At 37.9% G+C, this 12,684-nt stretch overlaps 2 protein-coding genes and 1 long non-coding RNA gene across 6 annotated transcripts in view; all 3 read left to right on the forward strand.

Moving 5' to 3' along the window:
• On the forward strand, nt 1-6,371 carry tbxtb (T-box transcription factor Tb). Its single transcript, XM_007546238.2, has 8 exons — nt 1-604; nt 694-958; nt 3,180-3,314; nt 3,546-3,607; nt 3,690-3,751; nt 3,839-4,015; nt 4,825-4,957; nt 5,753-6,371. Exons 1-8 carry the CDS (start codon nt 399-401, stop codon nt 6,021-6,023), a joined length of 1,311 nt encoding a protein of 436 aa, XP_007546300.1. The 5' UTR covers nt 1-398; the 3' UTR covers nt 6,024-6,371.
• An 806-nt stretch (nt 6,372-7,177) lies between these two features.
• On the forward strand, nt 7,178-9,302 carry LOC107835606 (uncharacterized). The gene is made up of 2 exons (XR_001661408.1): nt 7,178-8,033; nt 8,232-9,302. It is a non-coding gene; the product is annotated as an uncharacterized LOC107835606 (long non-coding RNA).
• A 2,305-nt stretch (nt 9,303-11,607) lies between these two features.
• Nucleotides 11,608-12,684, forward strand: part of pde10a (phosphodiesterase 10A) — an 88,527-nt gene continuing 87,450 nt past the window's right edge. For all 4 annotated transcript variants that reach the window (XM_016668504.1, XM_016668507.1, XM_016668505.1 and 1 more), the window contains exon 1: nt 11,608-12,041. In XM_016668504.1, coding sequence (XP_016523990.1) covers nt 11,966-12,041 — 76 coding nt within the window. In that variant the 5' untranslated portion in view covers nt 11,608-11,965. The remainder of the gene's footprint in view (nt 12,042-12,684) is intronic.

Below are 12,684 nucleotides of genomic sequence, written 5' to 3' on the forward strand. Positions count from 1 at the left end.
AACTAGAAGCTGAGGAAGTAATGAATAAAAGTGGGCTAACCTCGGACCTTGTGCGGCTGAAGGCTGGCCCTGGTCAGCTCTGCAGTGGCCTGGCTGCTGCAGGTGTGGCTTTGATCTAAGTGTCAATATTTACAGGTCGATGTAATAAAGCTTCATTCAAATCGCTGCCATCCTGTGGGCCCTGAATAATATGGCTGCTCTCAGCCAATCAGCGACAAGCCCGCAAAGATCAAAGGGGAGACGAGCCAACCACCTCTGCTCCAGACAGCCGTCCAGCCATGGAGGCGCTCATCCGAGTATATATTCAGAAACTCATCCTGGGAAACAAAACAGCTTAGGTCTTTAAATAATTCCTCATAAAGTCGCAGTTATTGTCAAATCTGGAGCTGTTTGACCTGATGGCGACTGGCGCTGGTGAGTGTCCCAGCAAGGCCGCTCAGTACCGGGTGGACCACCTCCTCAGTGCGGTGGAGAGTGAGCTGCAGGCCGGCAGCGAGAAGGGAGACCCCACCGAGAGGGACCTGAAAGTGTCCCTGGATGAACGGGAGCTGTGGCAAAAATTTAAGGACCTCACAAACGAGATGATAGTTACAAAGAACGGCAGGTGAGCCTCAGATAGATAGATAGATAGATGGATGGATGATAGATCGATAAATCTGTTCTACTGGTATTTATGTCGTTTTTTCCTTTAAGGCGCATGTTCCCGGTTCTGAAAGTCAACGTCTCAGGACTGGACCCAAACGCCATGTATTCCTTCTTGCTGGACTTTGTGTCGGCGGACAACCACAGGTGGAAGTACGTGAACGGGGAGTGGGTGCCGGGAGGTAAACCAGAGCCCCAGACCCCCAGCTGCGTGTACATCCACCCAGACTCTCCAAACTTCGGGGCTCACTGGATGAAGGCTCCGGTCTCCTTCAGCAAAGTCAAACTCACCAACAAGCTCAACGGCGGAGGTCAGGTAAACGTGGAGCTGAAGCAAGCTGCTGCAATTTATCAATTAAATTGATCTATCAATTTGCATATTGATTTCTGTTCTTGTCGTGCTTTCAAAATGTCCTGTTTTATTGATTTCCACTCGTGATTATGTTCGCCCCCCCTATGCAGTGAGAGGGCAAAAACACGTTGTTCACGACTTTATAAAGTTTTTGCTGTAAAAAAAAAAAAAAAAAAATCACACAATAAATGTTGACAGTTTTGACCTGCTGGGCTCGGATGATCCATCCCTCCCAACAGAATTCAAAAGTGCAACTTTTTGTGAAAAAAGAAAAAAAAAGAAAACCAATATAGAAAGAGAAGGACTTAAAAATTAAAACTCGACTTTGATGGTTTAAAGTTTTAAAAATGTTCAGATATTTGTTATGTAAGGTAAATAGTGGAAATAAAAATGACATTCGTAAAAAGAAACTGTAAAAAAAGATATAAGCATACATGATAATTTTTAGTGACAAAGATTTTGTGTGCAATTTTCTTGGATGAAGCAATTTATTTACATTTTACTTTGCACATAAAACAAAATCTAATTGGAATCCAATCTGAAAAAAAATGTTTTTTTGAGTTGTTTTTCTGATTTAACATACAAAACTGCCATTTTGTGTGTTAAAAAACTCAGAAAGTCAATTATATGTCATGCCTGGTGAGAACTGAACTTTATAATGTCATTCATTAAAAATAGAAAGAAACTAATACATTTCTATGATTATCTGGTGGATAAAGTTGAATACTTAAACCCCATCCTATTTTTAAAATTTACTTTTTAAAATGTAATTTATTAAATTCTAACTGATATCCATATAATTTTACTCAGAACAATTTAATTACATAAAAACTTAATTTGTTTGTAACTTTTGTATTTTATAAATAAGATCCTGCACAATTAACAGGTAATAAACAACAGTGCAATTCTGAATTAATCAATCCAGAATGACATTTTTGTTTCTAACCTTCAAATTCAGATCAATACACCTGACCAATAAAGGATGCAGTTTCACAGCTGCAGTCTTTAGTGCAGTTATAGTCTTAATTAAATACGTCATAATTGTGTAAATATAAATTTAAAAGAGGAGAAAGCAGGGTTCATTGATTTGCTACAATAATTTTTCTGTTTATTTAGTAATTTGCTTGTCTGTTTATTTTTGTTTCTTCCATTAAATCACTTGTGCTCTTTTTTACTTTAAAAAGAGGCTTAAAACATCACTGAAATATTAATAAAGCAGTGGTCAAATTGCCCACTGCTATCAAATCCTAACAAGGTGGCATTAAAAGCTTTTCCTTCACAGTTTCTGCCAGGATGTTTTTATTCTACCTCAGGGTGAAGAAGCTCAATTTCTTAGGAAGTTTGACCTTAGCTTTAACAGGGTTCCTAAGCAAGCTAAAGCAGAATGAAAACTTAAATTATCTCACCAAAGCATACATTTTGTCACAACAACTTTTGATACAGCTCGTAGTTTGACAAAACTCAGCTTGCCATCAAGTTTGACACAGACACTTCTCAAATGAGTCTTATTAAAATTCATAACTTTCACTAAGCTTGGTTGCTAGCAGGTTTGGTGTTAACATTAATGCTGTCGCTAAGCTAGTTAGAAAGCAGAAAACAATCATGTATTCTTGCTGAACTTAGCTCAGTTTGACTAAAGTGTTAGCAAGAAAGCTTCAGTTTAGCATTAGTGCTGTTGCTGTACTGGGTACAAACTTAAGTTCTTGCTTCAACATAACAAATTTCTAAACCACAAAGTTTGAAAATAGATTTTGAGTTTTGCTAATCTCAGCTTGGTAACGAGTTTAACCTTAGCGGTAGCTTAGCTTAACTGTAGCGTTAGCACTGGGCTAAGTTTGGCCATAATACAAACTAAAAAAAATTGCCTGAAGACAAAAATCTTCTTATGAGTTTTATGATCATTCTTACTTTTTTTTTTAAATTACATTAATTTGTACACAATACAATGTATGTAAGCAGTCCAATCATCTTATGCTGGTTTGGTAGGGAAATTTTTTACATTATATTTACAAGTTGACATGCTAGATTTAAAGTTTGCCAATTATAATATTTGTCCTTAAAATTCACTTCTTTAGTGTACTCTCTCTTTTCCATTTTAAAATGCAAGAATAAAAAAATGAAATACAAGAATAAATTATGATTTAATCAAAAGTAATTTCTATTTGCTTTGTTCACTTTTCTTAAGATTATGTTAAATTCTTTGCACAAATACGAGCCACGTATCCACATCGTTAGGGTCGGAGGCCCACGCAGGATGATCACCAGCCACTCCTTCCTAGAGACGCAGTTCATCGCAGTAACAGCATACCAAAATGAAGAGGTTTGTGTAAATACATGTTTTGGTTTAACCTCGTATTTTTAAAGCAGTTTCTTGCCTTTTGCCTTTTTCTTTTTCCGTGGTGCCCTCCGGGCCATGGTGCCCTGGGCGGTCAGCCATGTCTCATATAACAAAAACTGTCGCTGGAAGAAATCAGATCATGCTAGCAGTGTTTGCACAAAACACACGTTTAGTTTGCGCTTGTAAAGATCTTCGTGTGCACTTGAATTTCAGATAACAGCTCTAAAAATAAAGTACAACCCTTTTGCCAAGGCCTTTCTAGATGCAAAGGAAAGGTAAGAATGAGGCTAAACTTAAATTTTTACCTGAATATTGATGTAAAGGCAAAATATGCAAACTACTCCCTCTTTTTTGCAGGAATGATCACAAAGACATGAGGGAAGAAGCTAATGAGAATCCCCAGTCTGGTTACTCCCAATGTAATCTTTTCTTAAATTACATTTTTAACTTATACTTTCCGTTTTTTATAGTGCTGATAATATGTGTCCTCTTCTCTGTGGAGCCAGTGGGTAGCTGGTTTATTCACGGCACGGGAACCCTTTGCCCCCCCACCAGTCCACACAGCCAGTTTGGGAGTCCCATCGCCCTGTCGCCCTCCCATGGCTGTGAGCGTTACTCCAGTCTGAGGAGCCACCGCTCTGTGCCCTACAGCAGCCCGTATGCCCATCGGACCAACTCCCCCAGTGAGTTCCTCCTGCATCCAGATGTACATAACAAGAAACTTTAACAAAATGTTTCTTATCGTCACTCTTAGAGTCCTTGTCAAACGGCGTTTTGACTAAAGTCCGAAAGGTTAGAGTCCTTGTCAAACGGTGTTTTGACTAAAGTCCAAAAGGTCAGAGTCCTTGTCAAACGGCGTTTTGACTAAAGTCCGAGAGGTTAGAGTCCTTGTCAAACGGCGTTTTGACTAAAGTCCAAAAGGTCAGAGTCCTTGTCAAACGGCATTTTGACTAAAGTCCAAAGGGTTGGAGTCCCAGTTGACGGCGTCTCAACTAAAGTTATACAGCTTTTTATTTCTCTTTCTCACTGTTTATGTTTTAATGATGTTTTTTAAATCTCTTTCTCACATGCTGTTTTTATTTTAATTATGTAAAGCACTTTGAAATGACTTGCTGCTGAAATGTGCTATACAAATAAAATTTGATTGATTGATTGATTGATTGATTGATCGTCCACACTCCTCCTAGCTTTGTGTGTTTGAAACAGCAGAGCTGTAAAGTGTTTGTTTTCAGACTAAGGTTATTATTCTTTATACTAAAACTAACAAAATAAAAAACTGAAATTGAGAAGATATTTTTGTTAACTGAAATAAATAAAAAACCCATAATCAATAGGAAAAGCTATTACAACTCTGCTTCAGAGAAGGCCTAACCAAGAATTAGCGATAACTGTCCTCATATTTGTAATATACAGAAAATATTCTTCCTTTTATTTTCTGGAACATGAAGCTGAAAGCAGTAAAACTGTAGTTGTTTTGTTTTTTCTATTGCAGCTGGATATTCAGATAACTCATCATCCTGCTTGTCGATGCTCCCCAGCCATGATAACTGGTCCAGTCTGCAGATGCCGACCCACACCAGCATGATGTCCATGACCCACAGCTCCGCCTCTGCAGCCAACTCAAGGTCTGCCTTCCCATCTTTATTTCCTTATTTATACTTAGAAACATAAACCAGATAAGGAAAAAGGAAATGAATAAAAAGAAAAAGATATGCAACGATGGTTACAAATGCCATAAGTGATAATATGTATGTACAAGCGGTGCAGCTTTAGTTAAAACTACAAAATAAAACATGAAGCTTAAAATTATTTTCATTTTAATCTTTAAAATACCAACATTTCCACATAACTTTATATTTTCTGATGTCAGATGATGTATTTTTAAATATTAAATGATGTTTTGATCAGCTACTGCATACTTGAGTTGCTAAACTTTTTTTACTCTTACTTAAGTAATATCTTGGATGGTTAAATTTTACTTTTACTTGAGTAAAACTGTGTAGAAAGTGCTGCTATTCTTACTTGAGTATAATCTTTGGGTACTCTACCCACTTCAGCTCAAGACAGTGTAATAATAAATGGTGCAGCAACAACAGCGTGGCTATGGATGACAAGTAAAAGAACTGTCTAATGCGCAAAATTTCTTGACTTAAACAGTAATATGAAATGTGCAATATTATTAGAGATGAGGTAACAGCCATATATAGTAGTATTTTTTCCAACAACTTCTTTTCATTCAAAACATTTGTTTATGTCAACAAAATTGTAAATAAATAACCTAACAAGTAAAAAAAAAAGGGATCTGGACTATAAGATTTAATAATATATTAGAGTGAGAGAAAAAAAGATTTTATCTGTCGTATTGCAATGTTTCATTTGATACTGATACTGATGCTGCTGCTGCGTGTTTGTGTCTCCAGTCAATACACCAGCCTGTGGTCTGTGAGTAACTCCCCGCTGACTCCAGTGTCCCAGAACGGGGGGTTAAGCAGCTGCCTCGGCTCCCAGTTCCTCCGAGGATCGGCCAGTCACTATCCCAGTCTGCCTCACTCCGCCACAGCGCCCCCCTCTGCCTCTCCAATGTATGATGGCAGCTCCGCCACAGAGGTGCAGGACGTTGTCCAGTATGAAGCTTCACCCCACGGCCGGCTGCCCTCAGCTTGGACCCCCGTCACGCCTCCATCCCTTTGATTAGAGGGTCATTGAGGATTGATTGAGACCTTCTCTTGAGTAACCTCTTGTTACTTTAAGAAGGAATAAACTTTTTTAAACAAATTGTGTGGAGTATTTCACGGTGTTATAAGAAGAACCAGCAGAGGTTTGAATCAGCCTCTAAACAAATCTCAGTTTATTACTAAAGAATAAAATGCTTTTTTTTTTTTAAATTAGTTAATCTGTTTGATCTGCTTATATTAAGCATAACTGCACAAAATTTAGAGCAGGGAATCATAAATCATGAATTAGAAATTAAGAATATTTATGATGTATATTGGATATCGTTTTAAGCTCTGTAAATAAATGTTTTCTTTGTTTTGTTTTGCTTTGCTTTTTTGTTCCCTTTTGAGAAGATGTGACTTAACAAAAGAAATGTGTTCTATTATTTGTTGTTTTTCTTTCTTCTCCTCTTTACATCAAAATAGATTTGTGTTTAAGATGACTAAAATGTCATTCTGGCTTTCTAATGTTTGAATCTGTGGGTCAATAATAGGAAGAACTCAGATTAAATTTAATGTAATTTGTTTATAAATTAATCCCAACCAACCAGGTATATAAATTAATCCCAACCAACCAGGTATATGTTCTGCTTGTTCCCCACAAATTGGGGTGTTTATATTATTATTATTTTAATAACAGGTCTTGAGGCACTCTATAGCTTTACATATTAACTGTATAGATGCAATATATATATACATATATGTTAAAACTGTCATTACATATCCTGACAATATAACATGAGACATATCAGTGATAAAATCGGAGGCAATCAATCAGAACCAGGGGGCGGGTCTTATGCTCCGCTCGGCCAATCCCCTTTGCGCTCAGCTGGTTCTCCGCATCATTAGCCTGCCATAAATGCTAATGCTAGCTAGCATTGCTTTCGATGACGACGGATAAACAGTGTTTCTGACATGGTAAGTTGTTTCTCCGCCATTTGCTCACTGAACAACTCCTACTACAGCATAGACAGGACAAGTTTGAATGGAAGATAAATGAATAACAGAACAATAAACTTGTCTCTGCTCAGAAAAACAATAACTCACTTTTGGTTAACAAGCTAGAAAACAAATTGATGTTTAATGTTTAATGTCTGCCATCGGTTCCCAGACATTTCAGAAATGTCTCCCACCACAAATAACTTAAATATTTTATAAATCACACTTTATTAAGTTAAGAGGCCATGACTTCCATGGCTGCACAAAATATGTAACATTGGGTAAGAAATGGCTGGAGGTGGATTGTTGCTTCTTTCTTTTTAACCACTATGCGTGCTTGAGACCATAATGGAAGTAAAAAAAATGTACGAGTGGGCATAAAGAGCATATCTTTAAAACAATATGATTGTCAACAGCATAAAACTAAAATGCATCACTTAGCAATAGACTAACAGCAGATAAGGTTTATAGCATTTTGTTCATTAAGTGGAGATCCTGCAGTAAAACGGCAATGAAGTAAAAAAAAAATGCTTATTTGTCATGTTCTTTTGGGATTTCTTAGATAAATAGCAAATAGGCACACAAGTCTGGGAAAAATGTATAAAGAAGTAACATCAAAAAACACCAAAATGCTTAAATTCACCATGCATAAATTTCCAACAGACAGTGTGGTGGCATAAATCATTATATGTGTAATTTGAATGTTTATTACCCTCTTATCTGAACAAACAAAATGCTCTACAGTCTGTCTGGCCTGAATGTAATTGCTCACTGTTGTTTCCTGTTACAGCTTTTAACCACCAGCCAGTCATTCAGAGAGCAAGAGGGATGATAATGTTGGGGGAAAAAATACGTGTTGATCAAAATCCTGAAAAGACATGATTGATGTTGTCACTGTTCATATTTTTCTAAGTTTTATGAAGGATCATAATGCAAAACTCTTTTAATTATTATTATTATTTTTTTAACTGATTTGATTTCTTCTCACAATATCTGATGTTGGTCAAGATGTTCCTCTGGAAATTTGGGGAAATGTTTCTCTATACTTGTGAGTAGAGCATTTATTGTGTTAAGAACTCTATGAATGAAAATAAATAGTTATAATCAAACAAAACATGTTGGCCAGACAACATGTTTAGTGTCACAGATGCTTTTTAGTTGAATTTGTAGCAAAATTTGTGTCTAAAGAGCAATCAGAAGCAAAGTGTTATTCTGTTTTGTTTGTTTTTGTTCTTTACATGACCAGAGAGCAGGAAATCTTGACCCTGTGTGGTATGAACACTTTACTTACGGGAGGAAAACATTTCTGCACACCACAGGTGGTTCTTGGTGCTGAATTTGTTATCTGACTCTCAGCTTAGGACTCAGGGTCATTTCGGTGTTTTTTATATATCCTACATCATCTCACCATCTCAAGTTTACATATTTATACAAAAACTGTCACTGGAGAGAGGAAATTTAGGCTTCGATTTGGCTTAAAGTGTTTGGGAATTTTTATTTGTTTTAAGTGATGCATATTTACTCCAGGAATGGTTAGGGTTAACCTCAAGAATTACTGCAATTTTTTTGTAAACTGAATTCATTCTGAGTGACCGTAAGGAGATACTGACAACTCGTAACAAAAAACAAGCTATCCTCTTTACTATTACCAATTTCAGCTGAGTTATGACAATTTACAGGACTGGAGTATGTGCTGTTTATAGATTTTGGTGCCGGATACCACACATCTTGAGAGGTAAGGTGGAGTTCATGCCTCATGGCTGCTTTGGCACCAAAACATCAGGCGGTCATAATGTTGTGTCTGATCAGAATATGCCACCTTTAAGATTTCATTAATTTTTGTTTATTTCTGTCCTTGCTTTCCTTCTTCAGATAACATTTTGTCCCTCTGTCAACAGATAAAACTCAGCATTGCTGATGTCTGCAGCGGGCTTTACCGTTTGAGGAAAAGCACAAATGTGCTGCGACTGAAAGCTTGACAGAGCATGAAAAGAAGCTTTATGTCTGAAGTGCTCCAAGGCTGTCCGAGAGGCACAAGAACCCATTCAGCACAGGGGATCAAGGTCAGCGATGGGACATTATGACATCCTCCCCCGCATTCAGGCAGTCCCCAGAGAACAGAGCATAAATCCAATCACCCACATTATTCACTGGAGTCTTTATAGACTCCACTCTGTTCCAGTAAATCCAGTGACATTGGTTACTCTTGGTGGACATTAATAGTACCTGGTTGGACCCTCTTGTGTTAATTTGTTGTGACATACATTCAACAAACTGCATCAAATATTTTGGTTTGTATAGACAAGAGATTGCTTCACGAAAAATATGCAGATGGTTTTTTTGACTGAACGTCCAAGACAAAAATCTGCAAAAACACAAAATATTACCAAGTACAAGTTCAAATATCTTAGTACACTTGAGATAAGATGAAACTAACTTACAAGAAACTTTTTAGCAAGACATAGGAGCTTATTTCAAGTAAATAATTCCTTAACATTGATTAAAAAAATGCTTGTTCCTTTGGTAGATTATTTCATTTATAACATGGGGAAATGTCTTTTTATAAGTGAAATAATCTACCAATAGAACAAGCAGTTCTTCCATCAATATTAAGAAATTATTAAGTTAAAACAAGCTCTTATATTTTGCTCATGAGTTACTTGTAAATTAGTTTTCTTTTATTTCAAGTATGCTAAGACATTTGCACGAGAAACTAGGTCAAAATTGCTTCGCAAGACTTTGCAGCACTCACCACATCTTGTCCAATTGCGGCATCATCTAAAGCCATCAGTCAAGAAGTTAATGCTTCAGAGCAACTGGATTTTCCCAATGACTCTAAGAATACTGCCAAATTATTTACACACTGCCCATCACAAAGCACAAATCACTCGTATAGAAAGGTGTTCTGTCAGAAGGAATGGGCCAAAATTCCAGCAAACATCTATGTGAATCTGGTGGAAGCAAAAGATACAGATTAGAAAATAATCAATAACACAAGTAAAATATATCTAAAATAAAATCTCTCTCATTGTTTCGACACACTGTGTTTTTGTACAGTGCGTGCAAATATCTGGTTTCAACGGTGGAGCGAGACTAAGTGAATAACGTATGGCGTTCCTGATTACTTTTTACACTCATCCTATTACCATGTTGTCTTGGTGCATTATTGAAAATGATTATTTCAGTAGGTTCTTTCTGAAATTATGGCCATTGCTTTTATAGCCAAAGGAAACATTATCATCATTAGATTGAGGAAATAACTCGACCTTTCTGTTGGAGCCAATTATGTATCTCATGTCTTTTTCCTGTATTCAAAGCGAGGAGGGAAAATAGAGAGATTCATCAAAAAAAAAAAAATCTATAAAAGCTAGGAAGGCAGGGTATTTCACTAAGCCTAATAATCCCATTATGATCCCAACGAGAGAGAGAAAAAAGCTCTCAGTCAAAGCACGGCGCATTGACGCAAGCATTTCTTGACGTCAGCAGCTGCAGTGAATGAGGGATGGGAGGAGGGTAGAGTTAGAGGGGGGGGGGGGAGGACAGAAAGGCGTGTTTACCTTCCCTTCAGAAAATACCAGCATCAAATGCATGAATGCAACTGCAAGAAAGCAACGAATAACATTCACCTTGACGTCCAAACTTGCACATTTTAGGGAAACAGTGCAGGTGCTGCAGCTTCGGAAATCTAAACCAGCTGTAGTAAATGGAAAAACGATCCTCTGACCCGGGGGTGCTCATAAATAAATCAGCAGCAGAGAGAATGAAAGAGAGGCTTCAGGCACCCATCTGTGTCCCCCTGACAGCAAATTTAACGTGTCAAAGAAATAATCTGAGGAGCTATGTAGAGTTTTACTCTGAAAAGGGGAACGTTTCTTCAAAATAGATTAGAGAGATGAGTGGAGCGAAAGGGAAGGAAAACTGACATTAGGGCAATTTGTAAGAGCCAGACTAGTGGCGTCACTGGCTCTTTTCTGGAGTCTTGCTGCATTTATTCAAAGCTTATTCTCAAGTTGCAATGTGGCTCAAGTGAAAACAAACCTGTTCGTCCAAGGACAACACAATGCTGCCTGTTTGTTCCCTTTTATGTTACTCTGACACTAGGATCAGGCTTGTTCAGGGAGTCACAGACGAACCTGCTCTTTTCGGCTCTTTCCACACTTTCACAGACGTTGCGTATTTACCTGCTGCTCTTATGGGAAGAGGTGAAAAACTCCTCACATGGTTTGGTGTACGCTAAGAAGGAAGACTGCAACCAGATAATCTACGTTAACACTGGCCTTTTTTCTTACTGAAAAATGCCCAAGAGTTCCCGTGCGTCATTCCTGATTAGACTTGGAGTCTGACGTCGCCAGCGCAGCATTCAAGAAGAAAATACCTCACAGAAATGTTAAAGTCCAGTATCTTTTTTTAATCACATCCGGAGTGACGGAAGTATTTTTTTTCTTTTTTTCTTTTCTTTCTCTTTTTTTTTTTTTTTTTTTTTTTTTTTTTTTTTAATAGACACGGATCAACAAGTTGCCGTCAGTGCGTAATTTCCATCTGACCAGAGTCCAAGCATAATCCGAGAGCGACACACGTGATCCACAAAATCTCTTCGGTTGCAATTTTTCCCCATCTCATCTGACTAGAAGAAGACGAAGGGGGAAAAAATAAGCCGTGGACAATCCTGTGAAATCATCTTGTCCGATTATTAGTGAATAGCTGCAAGAGCTGATCGGCTCCATGCCTTACCGCGTCTCCAGATGCCCGCTTGGCCGGTGCTCGGCAACTTTGCGCGCCGAAAGAGGCTCACAGCAGAGTCGGGATCTGAATGAATGCGGCTGAAATTTCCTCGCATCTCTTATCTCGCTTCCTCAAGACTGTTGAATGTGTTTTATATCCCGCCGGTTGAACGTATCTCGCGCTATCAGTAGCTGTACGGGTAGATAAACACAAGAGTCGGCGGCGCATCGGTCCATCACTGGAACAGGGGAGCGGCAGATGTCGAAGAAACGGAAAAGTCCTGATGACCAGGGCATCCAAGAATCCCCCCCGGCACGGAGCAGCGAGCAGCAAGGTAAGAGAGACGGCTGTTTAAAAGTTGAACTGTTGGGAGAGCGCATGTGTATGAATAGTTTGCATTTCTTAACACCTGAGCGAGTAACTTGGAGCCAGTATTGCAGACCATCACAAAGTAGCACGTAATGATGTATAAAAATTATACATCATTTTCCAAAGAAGTTTTTTTGCAAATAAATCTGAAAAGTGTGGCATGCATTGATTTTTATCCCCCTCTAGCTCTGAATACATGCTAATTGCATTCAGAAGGATGTAGTTTATACAAAAATAAAAACATTTATCCCGTTTTGCTAATCAACAGATTGTTTATTTGAACTCAACAGACAATCTGTAGCATTTAATATGCAAATTGGCTGAATTTGGCATGATTCTGCAGCCAAAGGACTTGCATTAAGTTATACATCAGCCATTTAGGTTTTGTGGTGGTTTGAGGTCAATTTGTGACAATAAAGGGGTTAAATACATCTTTATCAAGATAATTACTGAACAGATACTGTCATGACCAGAAAGGAACGTAGCAGATAAGTGTATGGAGAACTTTCACTATTAAATTTCATTTTGAGTACCTTATTCATCTCTGAGAATCAATCCATGGCACAAAGGAGTAACTGACTCAGAGATAAATTAAAAACAAGCTGTTA

The sequence above is a fragment of the Poecilia formosa genome, unplaced genomic scaffold, assembly GCF_000485575.1.
Source record: "Poecilia formosa unplaced genomic scaffold, Poecilia_formosa-5.1.2 Scaffold15, whole genome shotgun sequence".
Classification (NCBI taxonomy): Eukaryota; Metazoa; Chordata; class Actinopteri; order Cyprinodontiformes; family Poeciliidae; genus Poecilia; species Poecilia formosa.

What these genes read in the sequence shown, in the direction of transcription:
- tbxtb (XM_007546238.2), top strand. Translation starts at nt 399, where the DNA reads ATGGCGACTGGCGCTGGTGAGTGTCCCAGCAAGGCCGCTCAGTACCGG. An exon ending in AGCTCAACGGCGGAGGTCAG is followed by an intron (nt 959 to 3,179) that starts GTAAACGTGGAG and finishes ACTTTTCTTAAG; the next exon opens with ATTATGTTAAATTCTTTGCA. An exon ending in CCATCGGACCAACTCCCCCA is followed by an intron (nt 4,016 to 4,824) that starts GTGAGTTCCTCC and finishes TTTCTATTGCAG; the next exon opens with CTGGATATTCAGATAACTCA.